The 25,392-nt window shown below is 44.5% G+C and overlaps 1 protein-coding gene across 2 annotated transcripts in view; it reads right to left on the bottom strand.

The window, feature by feature from the left end:
* anapc1 (anaphase promoting complex subunit 1) overlaps positions 1 to 25,392 on the bottom strand; it is a 214,837-nt gene that overhangs the window by 24,772 nt on the left and 164,673 nt on the right. For both annotated transcript variants that reach the window (XM_087983726.1, XM_087983718.1), the window contains exons 38-44: positions 23,986 to 24,179; positions 22,084 to 22,170; positions 18,662 to 18,779; positions 1,472 to 1,549; positions 859 to 926; positions 583 to 721; positions 349 to 432 (exon numbers count right to left, since the gene is read on the bottom strand). In XM_087983726.1, the coding sequence (XP_087839852.1) occupies positions 349 to 432; positions 583 to 721; positions 859 to 926; positions 1,472 to 1,549; positions 18,662 to 18,779; positions 22,084 to 22,170; positions 23,986 to 24,179 (768 nt within the window). The remainder of the gene's footprint in view (positions 1 to 348; positions 433 to 582; positions 722 to 858; positions 927 to 1,471; positions 1,550 to 18,661; positions 18,780 to 22,083; positions 22,171 to 23,985; positions 24,180 to 25,392) is intronic.

Genomic DNA, 25,392 nt, shown 5'->3' with positions numbered 1-25,392 from the left:
CACTAACATGCCAGTGAGTTTCTTTGCATTTGCAATCAATCATGTCCTTGAACAAGGCAACTTCAGTCAAATAACTGACTATTTCCAATACTAACTACCAAGCAGATATTGGCTGAAATGGTTAAACACATACTGATCCGCATCACAATGAAGTGGAACAGCGAAGCATTTTGCTGATTACAGCTTAAAGGCAAACATTCTACACAATGGTAGGAAATCAGAGTTGGGAGCAAAAATTTTGGTAGACTTCATAACAGATACAGGATTGCACAGCCAGATATGGAAAGAAACGTATATACAAGAATTACAATTTTATGAGCTATTACTAATGCAAAAAGAAACACTTACCCCCTCTTTCTTAGATTGTTTGCAAAAGTACTCCGCAAACGACAGCAAAGCTGGGTCAGAAGTAAAAGCTGAAACAGCTTCAGGCTGCAAGGAAAGCGCATCAGGGTTTTAAAATCTAACTCATATAATGGAATCAAAAAATAAATTAAGCACTGTCCATTTTTGTCTTAAGCAAAAGTACAATCCATTTCTTAGAATCAATGGGTCAGAAGGGAGCAGTCTTCTTAGTTCTACCTTGATAGAAAGGAACTCAGGGTTTCTGTGAGTGAATGTCTGAGCTAAAAGACTGCGAAATCCTTTCGGATCCTCCGTGTAGGAGAGATGTCCTGCTCGAAGCTTGACATAAAGAAAACCGTCTTTTGATAGAATTGATCTGAAAGAAACAGAGTCCATAAGAAGTGGACGATAATAAATTACCCGATGACAGTATTCACGTATTGCTGCATTCAACAAATGGACAAGAAAAAAATGGACAAGAAAAAAACAGAATTATTTTACAAAGATACTCACTGCAAACTTGCGAGCCCTTTAGAGAGATCCATCATAATCTCCCAATACTTGGGACCTTTTACTTTGATCTGGAAAGGATAAAGAAGCTGTCATCTGCATTGTATCTTCGAAACATTGTTCTTCTCTCATAACTTGGCATAATTATTGAATGATTGGATGATGATTTGATAGTACGCCACTTAGGAAATTTCCAAACTAGCGACATGTGAAGTGATTTACCCAACGTAAGGCAATCAAGCAGATCAGAACTAAATCATAAAGTCTGTCTTAGCAATAAGATGCATATTTATAAAAAAAAGGAATATGCTAATTTGTCTCTAGTGTTGCTGTCCCCATCTACATAATTCTACCACAATACCGTCTGTTCAACAATGAAGCTAAAAACATAAAAAAAACTATTTTGCCATGTTGAAAGACAAACCAATATAATTGGGAAATGAATGTAAAAAGACTATTTTGCCAGTATTATTGCTTGCTGTACATGTCAATTGTATGTCTAATCCACAGTAACAGTCACCATAAATATAGGAACAGGGCAAAATGCAGCAAACTGCATTTCTTTAGGTTTCATACCGGAAAGCTATTAGGTTAATCTTTACTTCCAAAACTTTACCTCTTTTAGTAAGTGCAATTCAGGAAGAAGGCTTGGCGCCATGAGGTTTACTGTCGTTTCCTCACACCACTGAGAAGCCTAAAATAAAAACAAAGATATGAATCTTTTAGTGAAGTACCTGAATGGCAGCTTAATGGCAGATATTGCATTTCTCCTTCTCCTCAATAACAACTTGTACTTATGTCATACTTTTAAATAATAAAGCAGGCAAGGCACTACACAGGCATGTATCAAATAATATCAGGGTCAAGTAAGGATATAAAGAGCTGTAGGGCAAACACGCTGAAGGTTGGTTAAAGTAATAGGTTTTAAGAGGGTCTTCAAGGAAGAGAGATGTTTAGGAAGGGATTCCTAGAGCTAGTGCGTTGGCAGCTGAAGCGTCAGCGAAACCGTCAGCCCTCATTGAACCCTAGAGAGTGAATGGCTCCTGGAAGAATGCAGAGAAACTAACATGATTGGTTCTGACAGCATTTCATGATCAGCATCTTCCATTATGCAGTTTGCATTCAAAGGTACTTGTGTACAGGCCAGCTAATCTCACATGATTGCTCAGTTCTCAGTGCAGTCTTTATGTACACTTGAAGAGTATGCAAGTCAGGAGCAGGAGGTCAATGCCCCTAACATTACCCCAAGGGACTGGAGATACTGCCACCATACTCAACAGCCACCAAGACCATCATTCATTCCCTTCAAGCCTGGAGCATCACTTGGATTCCTGAAGCTCAAAATGCACCCGTCCCCCAATCAACCTGCCACACCTCCCCAGGTGGACATGTACCCTTGGCCAGACAGATTTTGCACCTTGGTCAGATAGGCTTCCACTCTTGGTCAGTTCAGTCACCTGTAGCTGTTGGATCTCCATCATGGTATGCCCGCCCAGCAGGTACAGTATTTTGCCTGTTGCATGCCTCTTAAACATAGTGGCAAATCTGAAGGTATATATTGCATGCTAGCTGAGAACTTAATTGGGAAGCGGCATTTGATTCTGGTGAATTAAACTGCCTCTCAATGAGCATGTACTATATGCAAATAGGCCTTATTGAAAAGAGATGATGTGGAAGTTTTCTGGCTTGCCAGTCAGCGGCTAGGGCCCCCTTCCCCTCCAGAAGACCCTACCAATGTTTGAGATTTGGTTTTGTGCGTCTGGTCTCACGGCCTCACTGATAATGAGAGGGGCACGTGACCAGAGAGTACAGCAAAATGCAGAGAAGGCGACTGCAGCTTGGTTGATCGTTTCCCTCACTCTACATCTCTTGGTCCTTTTCAAAGCATCCTTGTAATCAAATTGATGTGGGAACATCTTTTCCAGTTTTCAGCATAAGGCTTTGGATGCACACAGTGGAATGAAGATGGGTTTTGCAACCAGTTCAAACCAGCAGAGGCACAACCAGCTTAATCAGAAACGACACCAACATCCTACCATCCATCCAACTGCTTGATGAAACACACACCAAATGCATCCTGAACAGTCATTCTGTATCTGACACACCAAATTAGGATTCTCATTTAAAAACAAATAATAACTCATACAGTGAAGGCCTCTTGAATGGCATCTGTTGCATGAAAATCTAATTTCTGCACAAATTATTTTCCAAACTGTAAATGAAGACTGCTTTCTTGAGTTTTCAACTCTTTTTAGATATCACTTCTGTGACCTTGTTCCAGAGATAGATAAATACATTTCATATATTTGACATGTAATGCATCTCCCCTCATCCTCCAGCTGTTTTATTTCCTCAAAGAATTTGACGCAACTTGCCAACCACAATATTTTAATCCTATTGGAAGTTGTGCTGGCTAATTCTATCTATTTTCTCTTGTCTCGAGGAACGTGGCAATCTCAGCCTTAAAGACTTTAAAATGTTCCCAACCACAGATGCTAAGTTAATGGGCCTGTACTTATCCAGATTGGTTCTTTTGAAGAATGAGCACTGCGCTGGCCACTCTCCAGTTCTCCAGCAAACAATCAAAGGATTTATGAAATAATAGCTTCCAGGGCCTTCTTAATTCCTACTCCTCATCTCATTCAGGATTTGAGGATACATTCAGTCAAGCCCTGGCACATTGCCTTCTCTTGGCTTGACTAATGTGCTTCAAAAGTCACTTCTGTTCATCATGATATTACTCAACCACTTCAGGATAGATTTCTTTCCCAGTGTCTCTCTCAGCCAAAACTGCTGCAAAATCTCAGCACTTGGGCACAAAAATGTGAGTTTCTTGCAAAAGAAGGCTGGTGACCCAAATGCAACCTGGAAAAACTGAATAAGAATGGTTGATCTCTTTGGACAGTGGCTGCTTTACTCTTTCTACAGTGACATAGCTAATCCCAGGGGATGCAATGACTTTGTGATATTGTCACTGGATTAGTCATGCTGTCATTAGGAAATATTGTGGGGACCCAGACTCAAACAGAGTTTGAGTTCAATAAAAATTTGAGAATTCAAGTCTAATGCTGACCGTGAAACCATTATCAATGGTCGTAAGACCCTATCTGGTTCACTAATGTATTTTACGGAAGGGAATTTGTCATTCTTCCCGGGGCTACATGTCACTCCAGACCAACAGCAAAGTGGTTGACTCTGAACTCCTCTCTCCAATGGCCTAGCATGCCAATGTATCAACTGATGGAAAGTCTCATAAAAGGAATGAAACCAAACCGATTACCTGGCATCTACAAAGGCACTGGAAATAACAATGGTTATCACTGTCCTGTTGACACTGGAAAGTTCACCTTGCTAAAATTTAGAGTCAATATAGTACAAAATTGAAATATCTGTCTCAGAGTCTAGTCAAGCAACAGTCTGCCACAGTCACACTCACAGATTCACATTTTACACACAATGACCATTCCAGGATATCTCCTGTCTCACTGGCAGGATAGACCCAGCAGAGAGGCAGCACAGTGGTATACACTGGGAGCAAATTGCACTGGGAGTTCTCAACATTGACTCCAGGCCCCATGAAGTCTCATGGTCTCAGATCAAACATGGGCAAGGAAGCCTCCTGTTGATTACAATGCACATTTCTCTCTGAGCTGATACTGAACACCACTCTGAGAAATCACCAAGGGTGGCAAGGCATAGAATGTACTTTTGGTGGGGGACTTCAATGTCTATCACCAAAAGTAGCTCGGCAGCAGCACTACTCCTCAAGCTGGTTGAGTCCTAATGGACGTTGCTGCTAGATTGGGTCTGCAGAAAATAGTGAAGAGACCAACAAGAGGGAAAAACATACTTGACCTCTTTCTCACCAATCTGCCTGCAGATGTATCTGTCCATAACAGCATCAGTAAGGCTGATCACCGCACAGTCCTTGTGCAGACAACATTCTGCCTTCACTTTGAGAATACCTTTCATTGTGTTTTGTGGCACTACCACCATGCTAAATAGGAAAGACTTCAAACAGATCTAGCAATACAAGTCTGGGCATCCAAAAGTCCATCAAGAGCAGCAGAATTGTACTCCAGTACAATCTGTAACCTCATGGCCTGGCATATCCCCCATTCAACCGTTACTATCAAGCCTGGTTCAATGGAGAGTGCGGGAGGACATGCTAGGAGCTTCACCAGGCATACCTAACAATGAGGTGTCAACCTGGTGCATGCCACACAGCAGAAGCAGCAAATGATAGACAGTGCTAAGTTATCCCACAACCAACGGATCAGATCCAAGCTCTGCAGTCCTGCCAGATACAGTTTTGAATACTGGTGGACAATTACACAACTCACTGGAGGAGGAGGCCCCACAAACATCCCCATCCTCAATGAAGCAAGAGCTCAGCACAACAGTGCAAAAGATAAGGCTGAAGCACTTCCAAAATCTTTGGCTCGAAGTAGACAGTGAACAATTCAGCCTGGCCCCTCCAGTGGCCCCCAGCCTTACTGATACAAGTCTTCAGCCAATTCTATTCACTCCACATGATATCAATAAACGGTTGGAGGCACTGGTACTGCAAAGGCTACAGGCCCTGCCAACATTCAGCAGTATTACTGAAGACTAGTGCTCCAAAACTTGCACAGTTATAACACTGTCATCTACCTAACAATGTGGGAAATTGCCCACGTGTGTCCTGTATATAAAAAGCAGGATTAATCCATCCTGGCCAATTACCGCCCCATCAGCCTGCTCTCGATCATCAGTAAAATGATGGGAGGTGTCATCAACAGGGCTATCAAGCAGCACATGTTCAGCAATAACCTGCTCAGTGACACAATTTAGGTTCTGCCAGGGCCACTCAATTCCTGACCTCATTGCAGCCTTGGTTCAAACATTGACAAACGAAATGAATTCCAGGGGGGAGCTGAGGTGAGAGATGATGCTTTTGACATTGAGGCCAAATGCAACATTGAAGAGTTCTAGCAAATCAATGTGAATTGTGGGAAAAGTCTCCATTGTTTGGGTCATATATGACATAGAAGAAGATGGTTGTGGGTGTTGAAGATCAGTCATTTCAGCTCCAGGAAATCTCTGCAGGAATCCCTCGAGTTACTGTCCTAGGTCCAGCCTTTATCAGTTGCTTCATCAATGACCTTTCCTCCAATATAAGGTCAGAAATGGGGATGTTCATCAATGATTGCACAATTTGCACCTCCTCAGATACTAAGACAATTCATGTCTAAGTGCAGCAGGACCTGGGCAATATCTTGTGCAAAGACTTGTGCTGCCAAGCGGAAAATAACATTTGTATCAACCAAGTGCCAGCTAATGACTATCTCCAAATACAGAGAACCTATCCATCACCTCTTGACAGTTAACAGCATTACAATCGTTGAATCTCCCAATATCAATATCTTGGGGGTTATCAAGAGCTGAAAATGAACTGTACTAGCTTTATAATTACAGTGGCTACAACAGGTCAGCGCTAGCAATCCAGATTCCCCGAAGCCTGTCCACCATCTACAAGGTTCAAGTCAGGAATGTGATGGAATACTTCCCATTTGCCTGGGCGAGCGCAGCTCCATAACACCCATGAAGTTCGACACCATTGCGACAAACATTCGCAACTCTACCACTGATGCTCAGTAGCAGCAGTATGCCCTATCTACAGGATGCACTGCAGAAATTCACCAAAGTTCCTCGAACACCTCCTTCTGAACTCATGATCACTTCCACTAGAAGATCAAGGGCAGCAGACACATGAGACCACCAGCCGTAAGTTCCCCTCCAAGCCACTCACCATTCTGACTTGGAAATATATCATTGTTCCTTCATTGTTGCTGGGTTAAAATCCTGAAACTACCCCACTTACGACAATGTGGTTTACCTATCGCACATGGACTGCGGTAGTTCAAGAAGCCAGCTCACTACCACCTTCTCAAGTGCAACCAGAGATTGGCAGTAAGTGCTGGCTCAGACAGTGACACCCACAGTCGATGAATGAACAAAAGAAAAGTGGCATTTTATAGTTCTAATAATTCAAGAAAATCCATAAATGGAAAGTGTTAAAAATGCGGTGGGTGCTGGATAGTTCAGTAGATTATTCTTTCATCTCAGGAGCCAGGGTTCCAACCGAGGAGTATAATGAGGAGAGATTTCTTCTTTCCAAGTGCTGTGGATCCTATGGAATTGTTTACCCAGAACGTTATAGGTGCTCCATTAGGTTTACATCTGAGGCAGACCAGTCTCTCAGAGAATTGAGAGATATGGCAAGCAGCAGTAAGATGTAACTGAGGCAGATCAGTCATAGTCACACTGAACGACAGAGCAGATTCAAAGGGCTTTAATCATTGACCGCTGATATATCCTGTTTGGCTAATACAATAAATGCCTCCTCTGTTGGCAACAAGACTTCTGAATGCGTTGAAACCATCTTGACTGAGTTCTATAATGGACTAGCTGCCTGAGGAAGGGGCGGGGCCTCCGAAAGCTTGCAGCTTCAAATAAATCTGTTGGACAATAACCCGGTGTCGTGTGATTTTTGACTTTATAATGGACATTAAAATGCATTACAAATTGTGACAAGCTGGTAATTTGAGAAAGGGAGGGAGTACGAGAGAGAGAGATTATCATATTGATGTAGGAAGTCCTATAATAGCTATAATATTGTGTGAATGGTCTTTTTAAGGTACATTGTGTACCATATCTGCTGTACCTGTGGCAAACAGTACTTGAACTAGTAATGCTCAAAGCTAATTTGGGAACAAAAGTTGAGGAGTATTCATTTCGACCAGAACTGACATTCCTTAACCAAGGACAGAAAGCCCTAAAAATATTATTCTAAAAAGAATGCAAATATAATTAGGGGTTCTTGAATTGCAATCACTTGAATTTAATCACTATGCCCCTCTCATTTTCCGACCTAGTATCAGCTAACCTGAGAGGTTATTGAACCTGGTACTTTTGTTCTCTGTGGCTCAGCTGGATGACTGTTGAGCTTGCTAAATACAGCTGATCTTACAGTGTATTTAACACACAATAAATCCTTGTGAAAACCCCACATTGCTTGCAGTCTGTGTATATTAGTTTTTCTGCTTTTATTCTTTCATAAGTTTTAAGCGGCACTGGCAAATCCAGCCATTTTTTGTCATCCCCAAGTGCCCTTAAACCGAGTGGCTCTTTCAGCAATTTGACAGGGTATTAAGAGTTAAACACATTGCTGCCATTTTGAGGTCACCTGGAGGCCAGATCACGTGAGGACGGCAGATTTCCTTCCCTAAAAGAGATTAGTGAACCATATTTATTTCAATTTGTTTTCTTCTCTTCTGTTCTCTTCGAAAAGCATATAGATATTTTTCTGTCACACATCAAGTTGCACTCATTCATGTTAAAGCCTTCAAAGTAAGTGCTGGCTATTGTGGGATCTAAGCTCAAGTCTATTTTTGAACCTGATGTGTAGACCTGGATCATTGATCAGCTGTTAAGATGAACTGGATGGTTTTCACGACCCAAAACTGAGACCACTAATTCTGGTGCCTGAATGATCATTCCAGATCATTCAACATTGACTGGGTACTGAATCTTAGGAAGTCTTCATTGACAGGTAGACACCAGAACCATCATAAACAGCCTTTTCTCCTTCTCTCCAGCTGCCGGCTGGGGAGGCCCTGCTGAACATCTTTCGTCTTTAGAAACCGAAAGAACTGTGGATGCCATAAATCAGAAACAAAAACAGAAATTGCTGGAAAGGCTTAGCACATTTGGCAGCACATGGGGAGAGAAGTCGGAGCTAACATTACGGGTCCTGTGACCCGTCCTGAGGACCTCAGATTCATGAGGCTTTAATCATCCACTATTACCCTACGGCATACATCCTGATTTGCTAATACAATAAAGCCTCCGCTGTGGACGCTGTGAGACTTCTGAAAGCGTTTGAACCACCTTGACGGAGTTCCAAAATGCCTCAGGTTCTGAGGAAGGGCCACTGAACCTGAAACACTCACTCTGATTGCTCTCCATAGATGCTGCCAGACCTGCTGAGCCTTTCCAGCAATGTATGCTTTTATCTCTCGTCTTTTCTGTTTATAAAATTGTCCTGATTTGAAAGTGAAGGAATTTACGAATTTCAAAGTTCCACTGAGTAGTGAAGCTACTTGAGAATTCCTCAGTCTGCATCTTGGATAGGCGGGGGCTAGATTTATCCAATTTACTCTTACTGGCAATTAAGGAGACATTGCAAATGTGTACACGCCTGTGTGTATGGAAAGAGTCCTTCCATCTGAACAAAATCTATCCTGTACCACCTTTGCACAGCCTAAATCTCTTGGGATCCAAATCCTGCAGAAGCGCTGTGATCTGTCACTTATGCAACTTGAACCAATTCTATTTCCTTTCTTTTTAAACTGTGCTTCTCAAATTGCTGTATTGGGCAGAACCAAATTGATGCGTGACTTGTGAAACAAGTTCACTTCACGTCTTCATCTCCAGTGCATTTCAAGAACAATGCAAACGAGTCAGTGAGGAAGTGACCCTTCAGAAAAGGGCAGAATCTAAAGGTCATAATCTCAAATTGAAGTAAATGCAGAATGAGGTTAATGTCAGGAGGTGGTTCTTATCCTGTAGAACAGCAAACACACCAGCATGTGCAGCAAACACTTTGCTGCTCAGTTTCTTAATGGCTTAACATGTTGGAGTAGAAGTGGGTCATTAGGCCAATCAAATCTGCACCACCACTCCATGAGATTATGACCAAGTTGATAATCTGCAATTCTACTTTCCTGCTTTTCCCCCGAATAGGCTTCCATTCCCTTACTGATTAAATATCTCTCAATCTCAGTCTTGAATATATTTAATGACTTGGCCTCGAGAGTTCTTTGCAGTATTGCATTCCACAGATTCAGTACCCTCTGACAGAAAAACTTCCTAATCTCTGACCTAACTTGGCAACCCCTTGCTCTGAGATCATGCTCTCTGGTGGAAGACACCAGACATAAGGAAACTACCCCTCTGCATCCACCCTGTCAAGCCCCCCCTCACAATCCTTTATGTTCACTTCAGAGAGTTATAGAGATCTATTACACAGAAAAAGGCCCTTTGGCCCATTAAATCCTTGCCAGTGAAAACAACCACCAAATTATTCACATTTAATTCCACAAAGGTTACCACGCATTCTTCTAAATTCCAGTGAGGACAGGCCCAAACTACTCAACCTCTCCTCATAAGATAGTTCCCCCCTCCCCCCACCATCCTCACTCCTGGATCAGACCAGTGAACCTTCACTGGGCTGCCTCCAGTGCCAGTATAGCTTTTTTTAGATAAGGGGATCAAAACTGTTCACAGTATTTCAGGTGTAGAGTTGCTTTGTATAGTTTTAGCAAAACTTCTCTGTTTTTATACCCCTGCCCTTTTGAAATAAAGCTGAAAATGTGTTGCTGGAAAAGCGCAGCAGGTCAGGCACATCCAAGGAGCAGGAGAATCGACGTTTCAGGCATGAGCCCTTCTTCAGGAATGAGGAAAGTGTGCCAAGCAGGCTAAGATAAAAGGTAGGGAGGAGGGACTTGGGGGAGAGGCGTTGGAAATGCGATAGTTGGAAGGAGGTTAGGTGAGGGTGATAGGCCGGAGTGGGAGTGCGAGCGGAGAGGTCAGGAAGAAGATTGCAGGTTAGGAAGGCGGTGCTGAGTTCGAGGGTTGGGACTGAGACAAGTTGGGGGGAGGGGAAATGAGGAAACTGGAGAAATCTGAGTTCATCCCTTGTGGTTGGAGGGTTCCCAAGCAGAAGATGAGGCGCTCTTCCTCCAGCCGTCGTGTTGCTATGGTCTGGCGATGGAGGAGTCCAAGGACCTGCATGTCCTTGGTGGAGTGGGAGGGAAAGTTTAAGTGTTGAGCCACGGGGTGGTTGGGTTGGTTGGTCCGGGAGTCCCAGAGATGTTCTCTGAAACGTTCCGCAAGAAGGCGGCCTGTCTCCCCAATATAGAGGAGGCCACATCGGGTGCAGCTGATGCAGTAAATGATGTGTGTGGAGGTGCAGGTGAATTTGTGGCGGATATGGAAGGATCCCTTGGAGCCTTGGAGGGAAGTAAGGGGGTGGTGTGGGCGCAAGTTTTGCATTTCTTGCGGTTGCAGGGGAAGGTGCCGGGAGTGGAGGTTGGGTTGGTGGGGGGTGTAGACCTGACGAGGGAGTCACGGAGGGAGTGATCTTTTCGGACTGCTGATAGGGTAGGGGAGGGAAATATATCCCTGGTGGTGGGGTCCGCTTGGAGGTGGCGGAAATGACGACGGATGATACAATGTATATGGAGGTTGGTGGGGTGGTAGGTGAGGACCAGTGGGGTTCTGTCCTGGTGGCGATTGGAGGGGCGGGGCTCCAGGACGGAGGAGCGGGAAGTGGAGGAGATGCGGTGGAGAGCATCGTCGACCACGTCTGGGGGGAAATTGCGGTCTTTGAAGAAGGAGGCCATCTGGGCTGTTCGGTATTGGAACTGGTCCTCCTGGGAGCAGATGCGGCGGAGAAGGAGGAATTGGGAATATGGGATGGCATTTTTACAGGGGGCAGGGTAGGAGGAGGTGTAGTCTAGGTAGCTGTGGGAGTCGGTCAGTTTATAGTAAATGTCCATGTTGATTTGGTTGCCCGAGATAGAAATGGAGAGGTCTAGGAAGGGGAGGGAGGAGTCTGAGACGGTCCAGGTAAATTTGAGGTCGGGGTGGAAGGTGCTGGTAAAGTGGATGAACTGTTCAACCTCCTCGTGGGAGCACAAGGCAGCGCCGTTACAGTCATCGATGCACGGAGGAAAAGTTGGGGGGTGGTGCCAGTGTAGCTGTGGAAGATGGACTGTTCCACATATCCTACGAAGAGACAGGCATAGCTGGGGCCCATGCGGGTGCCCATGGCTACTCCTTTGGTTTGGAGGAAGTGGGAGGATTGGAAAGAGAAATTGTTCAGAGTGAGGACCAGTTCAGTCAGTCGAAGGGTACTGGTTGGTACGGCGGGAAAGGAAGAAGCGGAAGGCTTTGAGTCCTTCGTGATGGGGGATGGAGGTGTACAGGGACTGGATGTCCATGGTGAAGATAAGGTGTTGGGGACCCATTTGCCCCGGCCGACCCATTGTCTCAGCCTGCTCCTGCCCCACCGAACTCATCTCTGCATACCTCGACACGTTCCTGTCCCCCTTAGTCCAAGAACTCCCCATCTACGTTCGGGACACCACCCACGCCCTCCACCTCCTTCATGATTTTCGCTTCCCCAGTCCCCAACACCTTATCTTCACCATGGACATCCAGTCCCTGTACACCTCCATCCCCAATCACGAAGGAGTCAAAGCCCTCTGCTTCTTCCTCTCCCGCCGTACCAACCAATACCCTTCAACTGACACCCTCCTTCGACTGATTGAACTGTCCTCACTCTGAACAAGTTCTCTTTTCAATCCTCCCACTTCCTCCAAACCAAAGGAGTAGCCATGGGCACCCGCATGGGCCCCAGCTATGCCTGCCTCTTCGTAGGATATGTGGAACAGTCCATCTTCCGCAGCTGCACTGGCATCACCCCACACCTTTTCCTTCGCTACATCGATGACTGTATCGGCGCTGCCTCGTGCTCCCACGAGGAGGTTGAACAGTTCATCCACTTTACCAACACCTTCCACCCCGACCTCAAATTTACCTGGACTCCTCCCTCCCCTTCCTAGACCTCTCCATTTCTATCTCGGGCAACCAAATCAACACGGACGTTTACTATGAACCGACCGACTCCCACAGCTACCTAGACACCACCCACCAACCCAACCTCCACTCCCGGCACCTTCCCCTGCAACCGCAAGAAATGCAAAACTTGTGCCCACACCTTCCCCCTTACTTCCCTCCAAGGCCCCAAGGGATCCTTCCATATCCGCCACAAATTCACCTGTACCTCCACACACATCATTTACTGCATCAGCTGCACCCGATGTGGCCTCCTCTATATTGGGGAGACAGGCTGCCTACTTGCGGAACATTTCAGAGAACACCCCTGGGACACACGGACCAACCAACCCAACCACCCCGTGGCTCAACACTTCAACTCCCCCTCCCACTCCACCAAGGACATGCAGGTCCTTGGACTCCTCCATCGCCAGACCATAGCAACACGACGGCTGGAGGAAGAGCGCCTCATCTTCCGTCTAGGAACCCTCCAACCACAAGGGATGAACTCAGATTTCTCCAGTTTCCTCATTTCCCCTCCCCCCACCTTGTCTCAGTCCCAACCCTCGAACTCAGCACCGCCTTCCTAACCTGCAATCTTCTTCCTGACCTCTCCGCCCCCACCCCCACTCCGGCCTATCACCCTCACCTTGACCTCCCTCCACCTATCGCATTTCCAACGCCCCTCCCCCAAGTCCCTCCTCCCTACCTTTTATCTTAGCCTGCTTGGCACACTTTCCTCATTCCTGAAGAAGGGCTCATGCCTGAAATGTCGATTCTCCTGCTCCTTGGATGCTGCCTGACCTGCTGCGCTTTTCCAGCAACACATTTTCAGCTCTGATCTCCAGCATCTACAGTCCTCACTTTCTCCTTTTGAAATAATGGCCGAAATTCCTTTGTTTTCTCTAGCTTTTTGTTATACGCTAGCTTTTTGTAATTCATGTCAAGGGTCCCCAAACCCATCTGAGCTATAGCTTTCTGTGATCTTTCTCCACTTAAATAATATTCAGTTCCTCTATGCTTCCTGTCAAAATGCATAACCTCACATTACATTCTGTCAAGTTTTTGCACTTTCATTGATTATATCTAAATCCCAAATCACTCTGCAGACTCTTTGTATAATCCTCACCTTCTCACCTGTTTTTGCATCATCCTCAAATGTGGACAGAGTAAATTCACTTCCGTCATCTAAGTCATTAATGTACGTCGTAAAATGTTGTGAACCCAGCATTGATCCTAGTAGCATTCCACTAGTTTCAGGTTACCATCCTGAAAATGCCCCTTATCTTATTAAGTTATGACACCTAATGGATGATTCCTTATGATACCTAATGTATGATACCTTATCAAACGCCTTTTGGAAATCCAAATATATAACATCACAAGTTCTCTTTTATCTGCTTGTTACCTCAAACAATTCTTAAAAAAAAAATGTTAGGGATGATTTCCCCTGCAAGAAACCATGCTGACTCTGCTTTTCTACACCATGTATTTCTAAATATTCTGTTAGTGCATCCTTTATAATAGACTCCAACACTTCCGAATGACAGGTGTTAGGATATGTAACCTATTAGGTGCCTGGTCGTTTGTCACCTTCCTTCTTGTGAATAAGAAAGTGAGAACTGGATGGGTTTCGAGCAAGGGAATGAACCTTGGTGAAATAGTGTAGGACGGCGAACCAATGTTTCAATGTACAATTGTGCGAGACATGCTGCTCTTTTCCTGGAAATCACCGCGTGTTGCATATAGAAACAGCTTGGTAGCAGGTATCATTGCCTGCAGGGGAGAAGTGAGAGTAGCATAAAGGTGAGAAAAGAGTCGAGGAACAAATATAAAAAAAAGAGGTTGAGTAAATGCGTGCACCAGCTGAACAACAGTCCTGGGGGCCAATAGAAATGAGCATGAAAATTAGACAAAATGATTCTTTTCAGTTGTTCCTGATCTCTTAAAGTTATGCTTCAGTGTTCACGTGGCCTCCCTCAATCGAGAAAGGAAGTGAGTCCTCACCATTCAGAGCTCCACAAATGGGAGAACTGTCTTCCAATTGGGGACTTACACAGCAAATTTGCAAAACCTCGAAGCTCGTTATCTCACTTTCCCTCAGAACAGCAGCTCCACAGAGGAAACTGCGAAAACTCAGCTTTAGGGGAAACCAGAGCGTGAAGATTTTGGTACTGATCTCAGCCAACAATTCAACACTGCAATACATCGCAGGCTACCCAGGTGGCACTTTATAGTGGTGGATTAGCACCAGATACGTAATACTGCAGCATGAAGATATTTCACAATATCATTATTCCAACAAGAAAACCTCTGTATTCACTGCATGTCAGCAACACAAAAGAAAATTAGCGGAACTGATTAATGACCTAAAGTTAGTATGCAATTAGCAAGTCGCTGCTGGTGGCAGCACATGTCTCTTCAGGCTGCATAGTACACAATAGTTATCGAAATCCATGTTTTCCAAAAGAAGGGTTTACATCTAAGGAGCTGCTGTTAGTTGAAGAAAAACCATCATGAGGTGTTCTACACTAATAGTACATCGACCAGTGATAGTACAGAACATTAAAAAAAAAACAGGAGTCGGAGGCGGCCATTTGGTCCCGCAAACCCGTCCCACCATTCAACAAGATCAGATCTGTCTCCTCCCATTGGCCTCAACAGTCCATCTCCCTCCTCTTTTAAATACTTCCAGTGACCCAGCCTCTAAGGCGGAGAATTTCTCACACTCACTACCCTCTGGGGAAGCAAACTCTTTGGCATGTCAATTATAAGTGAGTGTTCCATTGTTCTGTAACTATATTCCCTGGTTCAAGGTTCTCCCATCTTCTCAACATTTCCCCTGTCAAGCCCGCTCAGAATTTTAAAGAAAAACAAAGAACTACTGATGCCAGAAATCTGAAAGAAAAACAGCAGGGCTAGCAGGACCTACAGCGAGAAAAACAGAGTTAACATTGTGAGGCTAGTGACCCTTCGTCAGAGCTGCAAGTAACCGAGAAAGGGTGGCATTTGTGCTGATGACAGTGTGGGCAGAGGGGAGAGAGAACATGAAATCATTGCCCAGAGAGAGATCATGTTTCATTAAGGCATATTATTTTTCTGCATTGTCATGGAAATGTATAGCATAGGAGGCGACCATTTTAATTCAGCAATGTGAGCAGTACATTGTCTCATATTTGAGGGACTGCTGAAAGTATTCTCAAACCAAGAAAGACTAAAGATGCTGCTTGAGTTCAGTCATAACCTGCATGGTTGGAGTTTGCTTTCTTCTGCTGGCCTGGAACTATTTTTCCAGTTGGTCCAATGGATAACAGTTATACCATTAGTTCTATTGTTAGCTTTAGTCATGGATTTATTACTGTTTTAATTTTCTTTGTTTGCTCATGGGATGTGTGTGTCACTGGTATGGGCAGTAATTATTGCCCATCCTTAATTTCTCTTGAACTGGATGGTTTGCTCGGCCATTTCAGAGGTAGTTAAAAGTGTAAAGATCCTTCCTTTTGGTTTTTTTTGTGCCTTTTAAAACTGTTTACTGAAATGAGAGGTATTGGTTTTGAAACCCAGGGATTTACAAGGTTGGTTGTATGTTTTGAAAGTAAGGAATTTGATACCGTTTATGTGGCTGTGGATTCCATTAATGTGCAGACAAACTAGAGCTGTTACAAGTGTAGCCAATTGGCTTGTGGACTATTGACCAATGACTGACGCCAAAGATCAGTGCCTGGCAGCAACATCAAGGTTGTCAGTTGAATCATTTGTGCTTTGCGCAGGGCAGAGAGACGCGACTGACCATGAAAACATAAGAACCAGGAGCAAAAGTCGGCAATTCGAGCCCTTGGAGAATGATCCACCATTTAATACAATCATGCCTGATCTCATCTGGGTTTCAATTCCACTCGTCATAACCGTTCAACCCATTACTAATTAAAAATCTTGCTACCTCCCCCTTAAACAGACCAGAAGGGGGACCAGTAGCTTTGCTGCACACAAAAAAAAGTCTCAGTTTTCTGCAGTAAGCCACTTTAAACCTGTAGAAAGCCAGCTTTTCTTTTCTTCAGCAGATGTTGTCACTGAAAGAAATTTAGGCTTTCTAATTGTCTTGGCAACACCCATCTGTTAACCAATATCACCCAAAAGAAAACAGTTCATTGATTGCTATTTGGGGGATTTTGCCTATGCGACAATGGGTCACTGTCTTTTCATTTCCAAAATTAAGAGATTCATGAAAGTCAAAGAGCTGTATCAACAGTCTGAATGGAAGCAGGTTTAGTGGCAATGGAAATCAGGTGCTGGAAATGGTCAAGTTAGGTTTAACAGTTTACTTTTCCAGATTCTGTTATAATGGCCAAACCACACACTAAATCATGAGTCCAATTTTTACCCTATCTCCTTGTAGTTCTTCAACAAAGATTAACTAAATGAATGCACACAGTAACCTTCATTTTCACTTCCTTATATTTATAGCTTTGAGGTTTAGATTCCCCAGAAGAGGAAATGTCTTCTCTCCATCTACCCATTAAAATTCCATAATTTTAAGAGAACTGTACCATGCCATCTTTCATCCTTCTCTTTTCTGGAGATGGTGAGCCAACAAAATAATCTTGTGAACCAAACGTCAGCAAACTGGAAGGACCACAGATTGACAAAGAGCGTGGGAAGATACCCTTTGGTTGCTTATTCTACGGATCACCACAGTTCTGGCTCATTTCACACACCCGGTTTGCCATGATATTGAGTCTCTGGAATACTCCTCCCCAGGGGAAGTCCGTTCATGTCTTTGTAGGGGGGAGACTCGAATGAGAACAATGCAGATGAGAACCATATTCAGAAAGTAGATGAAAATTAAGCATTCCCACAGCAAGGGCTGGTTGTATAAAATCATGTTTATTTAAAGGTTAGAACTTCCTTTGTTAGAATTTGAAAAATTTCCTCATGCTCCTCAGGGATACCAATACATTGCATTTCAATTGTCTCCAAGTGGCTATCTCTTAAAGAATCAAAGAGTCACAGGTCATTCAGCCTATCATGGCCATACTGCCTCCTCAAATGAGCATCACAATGTAGTGCCAATCTCCTGGCCTTTTCCCCATACCTCTGCACATTGATTACTTGGAAAAAAAATTCTATAATGCTCTTGAATATTAATTTTAATGATTCTAGTACAGTTCCAGTGATATTCTTGGCTCTGGAATTGATATCTGCAGATCCATCTTTACCTTCTTTGGGGTGGCGGGAGGAGAGCAGGTCCAGGTGCTGTCAATTGGCACAAAATTCACCAGCAGTTGTGGGAAATATTCCTTTGGTGATTGTGGCATCTGACACCATTGAGTTGCTGCCATCATGACCAAAATATTTCAGTCCTCAGTGGAATGCAATACTGGCACTTCCTTCACAGGGGTTAGCCACGCATGCGTTCTCGAGCACCTTACATGTCTTTGCTATATTTCTTTGGCTGGTATATTCAGTACAAGGTATGCATGGACAAGGTTGAGTGACTGTAAAATTGTCATTCCTTATGGACGTAGGCTTGCTCGCTGAGCTGGAAGATTTGTTTTCAGATGTTTTGTCACCATACTAGGTAACATCTTCAGTGAGCTTCTGGATAAAGCACTGGTGGTGTAGCCAGCTTTCTATTGATATGTTTGTGTCTCCTTGGGTTGGGGATTTCATTTCCTGCGGTGACATCATTTCATGTGGTGATGTCACTTCCGGTTCATTTTCTCAGGGGGTGGTAGATGGGGTCTAAGTCAATGTGTTTGTTGATGGAGTTCCGGTTGGAATGCCATGCTTCTAGGAATTCTCGTGCGTGTCTCTGTTTGGCTTATCCTAGGATGGATGTGTTGTCCTTCCTCCTCCGTATGTCAGGATACTAGTGAGATACCTCAAAAACTCGCTATTCATTCCGTATAGTTAGGCATTACAGCTACAGACAAGCAGCTATTATTGTTTACAGCATCAGACTGTCAAATAGTTGAGCTCTCAGTGAACATGAGCAGTAAAGGGTGATGATGTCCCTCACATTTTGCTCGTTTTTGTGAAATTGGTTTGCTCATGCATTAGGTGCAAAATCTGAAACGAAGAAGGTCATATCCAATTGTTCAGTTCTGCTTTGATTATAAACAGTCAACTCGAATTCACGTACCTTGTAGGTAACCTTGATGAGGGCATAACATGGAGTGTTTGTATCCACATCAACAGGTACTAGGAGACGTGGCTCAGCAGCAAGCACGTACAAATGTCTCAGTGCCTGAAGGTGATATCTGTATAGAAAAGGAAAATGCAGTGACTCAACCTTCAAGGTCTCCAAAGTCTCGGCCAAGTATTACATTCTCAAATTTTTCCCTTGCAGATTATGCTCCCCCGCATTTCTTCTGCTTGACATTTTCTGAAAACAAAATGTCCTTTCAATAATCAATCACTCTTTCAGTTCTAAAACAACCAAGGTCAGACTGAGTCTAAACATAACAATCAAGGGAGAATATCCTGTTCTTCCGGGAGTTTCTATCATGACGGTCACAGGCCTTTGAAGGATATTTTTCCCTGCACTTTTTCCTGGTTTGTCAGACAATGCAGCACTTGTGACAGGAAAAGAATCCACAAATATTTTCAGATTTCAAGCCACTCCTCCGGAGATCCAGGATAAAATCCTGTGAATATCATTTGCAATATTTTTCAGAGTGGCACTATGAATGTACGTGTGCAAACATTCCAAAATGGGCTGACATGAAAGCGTAACCCCAGATGGGAATGGGAGCAATGACACAAGGAAACTGCAGAGATAACTCAGTCAGTGGACCAGAGGTCGACAATGGGACGGCATGGTGGCGCAGTGGTTAGCACTGCTGCCTCACAGTGTCAGGGTCCCAGGTTTGGCTCCAGCCTCGGGCGACTGTATATGTGGAGTTTGCACATTCTCCCCGTGGATTTGCGTGGGTTTCCTCCGGGTGCTCCGGATTCCTTCCACAGTCCAAAGATGCACAGGTCAGGTAAATTGGCCAAGCTAAATTGCCCATTGTGTTAGGTGCATTAGTCAGAGGGAAATGGGTCTGGATGGATTACTCTTCGGATAGTCGGTGTGGACTGTTTGGGCCGAAGGGCCTGTTTCTACACTGTAGGGAATCTAATCTAACGTGCTCAAGAGAAAGGGGACACCATTCCGGATGTTTCCTTCAAACCTGATTGGAATGATGGAGGAAACTGAAAATGGAAAAGTCAGACTGATGGGGAAAGGAGCAGAGAGGTTGAAACATTGAGCCAGAAGCAGACCTTGATAATGGTTGGCAGACATGAAAGAAAAGAAAGTTTGGCTAAGCTACCTATCAATTTGTGCTCCACCATGTTGTGAAACCTAAATCACGAGGTGTAAATACAGCCAGTGCAATTTGCTGTCTCATAGTGAAGACATGATGTGGAAAAATGTAAATGAATTGGGGTTCCATGAATCATAAAACTGAAATTTACAGGACAGGTTTCTTCCTTTGGAATATCTGTCCAAATTGGTCCATTATTTATACCACATAATCCTGCTAATTAAGTCTTTTCAAGTTCGTGTTCTTTTCAAAGTTCCAAAGGAATTTGCTTTCATATCATGCATTTCAAACCAGAGCAACCCTCTGTGTGAACATTTTCTGCAAATTGCACGAGTATTTCTTTTGCCAACTAACAGGGCAGGACTTGTACACTTAATGGTCAGGTCCTGGGGAGCGTTGCTGAACAAAGAGACCTTTGAGTGCAGGTTCATAGTTCATTGAAAGTGGAGTCACAGGTAGGTAGGATAGTGAAGAAGGCATTTGGCATGCTTCCCTTTATCGGTCAGTGCACTGAGTATAGGAGTTAGGAGGTCATATTGTGGCTGTGCAGGACATTGGTTAGGCCACTTGTGGAATACTGTGTTCAATTCTGGTCTCCCTTTTACAGGAAGGATGTTGCGAAGCTGGAAAGGATTCAGAAAAGATTTACACGAATGTCACCAGGGTAGGATGGTTTGAGCTATAGGGAGAGGCAGGGGCTTTTTTCCTTGGAGTGTTGGAGGCTGAGGGGTGACCTTGTAGAAGTTTGTAAGATCATGAGGGGCATGGATAAGGCAAATAGCCAAGTTCTTTTCTCTGGAGTGAGGGAGTCCAAAACCAGAGAGCATAGATTTAAAGTGAGAGGGGCAAGATTTAAAAGGGATCGAAGGGGTAACCTTTTCACACAGAGGGTGTGCATGTATGGAATGAGCTGCCAGAGGAAATGGTGGAGGCTGGTACAATTACAATATTCAAAAGGTACCTGTATGGGTATATACATTGGAAGGGTTTAAGAGAGATATGGGGCAAATGCTGGTAAATGGGACTAGATTAATTCAGGACATCTGGTCGGCATGGACAAGTTGGACTGAAGGGTCTGTTTCTGTGCTGTACAGTTCTATGACAATATAAGACCTAAAGTTACCCACGTGCACAAAGTTTCTCGCCATTCGCTCTACCAAAACCCCTCAGTGTTGAATACCTCTATCCCTTTTCCTGCTTTCTCCATGCAGAGAAATACCAAGGGAAATGGAGTCAAGATAGGAAAAGATTTTTTTCAAAGGGACAAGAGCAAAGCTGAAACAATGAGTTACCAAGGGACAGGCCTGTTTGCATCATCCTGGACTGGGCAGAGAAATGGGCTGGATGAGGTTGGACTAAAATTAGAGGAAGTAGAGAAAAGATCAGGGGTACTCTAGGAATTGATGGCATGTTATCCAGTCGGAGCACCACAGTCCAGAGAGATAGAAGAACAAAAGCGAATTCATTTTTGTTTGACTTCAATCAGCTCCTTCCACCAGACAAAGCAGTAACTCAATCGGGGCACTGGAACAGAGGAGAGACAGCTTCAAGGTCAAGAAGGGAGGCAGATTAGTGTCAGAGGAATAGAGATACTCAGATGGCTACAGTTCTCAATGAAACTGCAAGATTCCTGATGAAGGTGGGAGAATCTGGAGAGAGGAATAATAGAATCAGGTTTAAGGTAGGCTCCTGGGAGAAACAATACATAGCAAAGCATAAGTGATGGAGCAGCACATCAAGGTCGGAATTTGCTAAGGCATGTGCTTCAAGAGATGACACTGTGGTCTCTGTAAAAGATCTGCCTTTAGCAATCAAACAGGAAGGGGTAGCATAATGTTTGAAAACCTACTACGTCTGGACAGCAATGGGGTCAGGGCATTTCCTGATAAAATATATAGTGTTCACAGTAAAAATAACTGGGACTAGAAATTGTCATAGATTAGATTCATTTATCTTTTCTCATGGGATATGGACAGCAGTTGCTGCCCAAACTGAATTGCTCCTTTCGTGAGTGGCTTGTTCAGCATTTCAAAGAGCAGTTAAGACTGTAGGCCACAGCAGAGATGGCAGGCTACTTTACCAAAAGTAAAGACGGGTGTCTGTGGTCAGCATTATCTCCAATGTTTTTGACTTTAATTATTCCAATTGCTGCGGTAGGATTTGAACCCATTAGTCCGACTGGTCCAGTGACACTCCCACTACGCTATCATCTTCCATCACTCTTCGGCTGCTGTTTGCACAAAGACACACTCACCTATTGTCAGTGCTGTGTGCTGGGAACCGTGGATAAAGGGCACAAAGGAGAGCTGCAATGGCAGAGTTAGACGTGCACAGTGAATACCTGCAATAGAGATTGAAAGGGATAAGTGAAAGCACAATTTCAAACAGTTTAGGAAGACTCATCCTTTTACAAACTGACTGTTAAAAGCAAGTGGGCAGAACCGAAAAATGATACTAACTTCAGTCACACAGAGAAGCACGTGGGCAGGGTTTTACATCACAGATGTGGCTCCACAGTACTTTCAGCTGATTATCTCCTCTCCGCATGTAATTTGCTAAACCATTGGAAAGGTGAGTCACCGCCAGAGATGTGGAAGGGTGGGGTAAGAAGTGGCGGCTGTGGTAAGTGAGGTGGGGCAGGTAGGTGGGTTGGGTGGGGAGAATCAGATTCAGCAAGGGAGGGTCAGGGAGAACTACAAGTGGAGTAAGTGAAACAGCAAAAGGGATGGTTGATTACGTGGGGTTGGCCGAAGGAGAATTTAAGTGCAGGGGAGATATGTTGCTGGTTTAGTTGGGTACTTGGATGGATGCAGGGGGCTGGGTTTGCTGGAGGCAGACTACTGGGCGACCCAGGAATGGTAGAGCCAAACGAGATGGGTGGAATTTGGGGAGAGTCGTATGGACAGGGCAAATTGTTAGGTGAGATGGGGATGGGTGGAGGATGAGTTGAGTGGATGGTTGAGTAGAACAGTCAGATGCAGGGAGTTAATATGGAGGGGAGCGAATATGTAGGCAGATTAGAATGGGGATTGAGAAAGTGAATAAAATTAAATTCACATTTAAGGCAATGTTCACTTAATGCACACACAATTATGTATCTTTCAGAGCCCACAAGCCTCATTCCTGATGAAGGGCGTTTGCCCGAAATGTAGATTTTCCTGCTACTTGGATGTTGCCTGACCTGCTGTGCTTTTCCAGCACCACTCTAATCTTGAGTCTGATCTCCAGCATCTGCAGTACCCACCTCCACCAGGTTGAAAAAGCAGTTAATGAAGCTTTATTAATAGGGACAGAAAGAACAAGGCTTGAGAAGGTTTTGCTGAACCAGTATAGGATTCCAGTTTAGCCTCAGCTGTGGTATTGTGCCCACTTCTTTATGGCACATTAGGAAGGATGTGAAGGCTTTGGAGGGATTACTGAAAAGATTCACGAGCATAGTTCCTGGGATGAGGAACTTCAGTTTTCAACATAGACTTGGGAGAATTGGGACGATTCTCCTTGAGAAGAATAAGAGGAGATTTGATAGAGGCATTCAGAATCATGAGGGGTTGGGAGAAAGTGGTTGGGTGAAAGAATTGAGAATAGATTTTAAACCTATTGACAAAAGGAACAAAGAGGACACAAGGAGAGAGCTTTCCACTCAGCAGATGATTGAGGTTCAGAGTACACGGCCAGTTTAAAAAAAAGATATGGGTTCAATCAAAGTTTTCAAGGAGGAATTGGAGTACTATGTGATAAAGAAGAATCTGCAGGGTTACTGGCAGAAGATGGGGAAAGAGCACTGAATGAGTTGCTCATTTGGACAGCTTGCAGAAACAATGGGCTCAAAGGCCTCCTTCTGCACTTCTGAGGTTGAGTTTGAGGCAGGTTGTCGAATGTAGAGCAGGAGAACTTGGAACTGAACCTGAACTTGTTTCTCTGCACTGACGCTGCCAAACCTGCTGACTTTTCCCAGTATTTTCTACTTTTCTTTCAGATGGCCAGCATCAGTGGTATTTCACTTTTGAATTTCTCTCCAGATGTGGCTGTGCCCTAACAGTACCCTCACAATACCCACACTGTATGACTGAAGGTGGAAAAGGTTCTACACAATTCCCTCAGGACTCAGAGCACAATCTTGTTAGCGCACTCTGTAAATAAAATGGCTCAGAGTTACCTTCCCCCTCCTAAGAACAGGAGACCAAGAGCCATGTGAGATGCCATGTGAAAGCCGTAGTTCATCTCTCCTCCGGTCCTCTTATGCATGAATCGACAGATCTGCAGGACTTTCAGATTCCCAGTGCCTGCCATCACTAACGCAAGGGAAAGCAGAACGACACTCAAACATGTTTCCAGGTTGTGGTGACCAGCCTGTGAGGGTGAAACGTGACACCTGGGTCAGTGTAAAACTGTGAGGAAGTCAACAAATTAGTTCCTTTACCCTGTGCAAGCCCCCACTAAATCCATTTAGTCATTTTCAAGATTGGAACATTAACTGTGCTTTTGCGCCAGGTACTGCTCGGCCGCCTGAGTTTCGCCAGCAGTTTGTTTTTGCTTCAGATCTTCAGTTCTTTTATTTCATGACTCATCTTCTTTCATTCTCCTTGCAAAGTAGTAGTACCTCTCCTTCCCTGCACATCCAAACATTTCATCTACTGTATCCATTGCTCTAGATGTGGTCTCCTCTACATTGGAGTGACAGAATGCCAACTTGCGGAACTTTTCAGAGAACATCTCTGGGACTCATGCACCCAACAATCCCATCACCCCGTGGCCAACCACTTCAACTCCCCTCTCACTCCACCAAGGACATGCAAGTTCTGGGCCTCCTCCACTGCCAAATGATTAGATAGATTAGATTAGATCACTTACAGTGTGGAAACAGGCCCTTCAGCCCAACAAGTCCACACCACCCCACCGAAGCGCAACCCACCCATACCCCTACACATCTACCCCTTACCTAACACTACGGGCAATTTAGCATGGCCAATTCACCTGACCTGCACATCTTTGGACTGTGGGAGGAAACCGGAGCACCCGGAGGAAACCCACACAGACACGGGGAGAATGTGCAAACTCCACACAGTCAGTCGCCCGAGTCGGGAATTGAACCCGGGTCTCTGGCGCTGTGAGGCAGCAGTGCTAACCACTGTGCCACCGTGCAAGCCACACAATGCCTCTCTTCCACCTTGGGACCCTCCAACCACATGGCATCAATGTCAATTCCACTAGGTTCCTCATGTCCCCTCTCCCTCACATTATCCCATATCCCACCCTCCAACTCAGCACTCTTGAACTGTCCATCTTCCATCCCACCTATCTGCTCCACCCTATCACCATCACTCCCCCCACCACCACCTACCTATTGCCTTCCCAGCTATCTTTCCCCGAACCCCATTCCCACCCTCCTATTTATCTCTCAGCCCCCATTCCCACTCCATATTCCTGATGAAAGGCTTATGTCCAAAACATTGATTTTCCTGCTCCTCGGATGCTGCCTGACCTGCTGTGCTTTGCCAGTGGCATACTTTTTGACTGTGCTGCCAAGTTCTCTCCAACATACTTTTGATGCAGGAGCTGTGTT

The sequence above is a fragment of the Chiloscyllium plagiosum genome, unplaced genomic scaffold (assembly GCF_037043375.1).
Source record: "Chiloscyllium plagiosum isolate Xiang-an unplaced genomic scaffold, Cpla_swu_hap1 HiC_scaffold_3, whole genome shotgun sequence".
Taxonomy (NCBI): domain Eukaryota; kingdom Metazoa; phylum Chordata; class Chondrichthyes; order Orectolobiformes; family Hemiscylliidae; genus Chiloscyllium; species Chiloscyllium plagiosum.
This window is presented reverse-complemented; position numbering and strand designations above follow the sequence as displayed.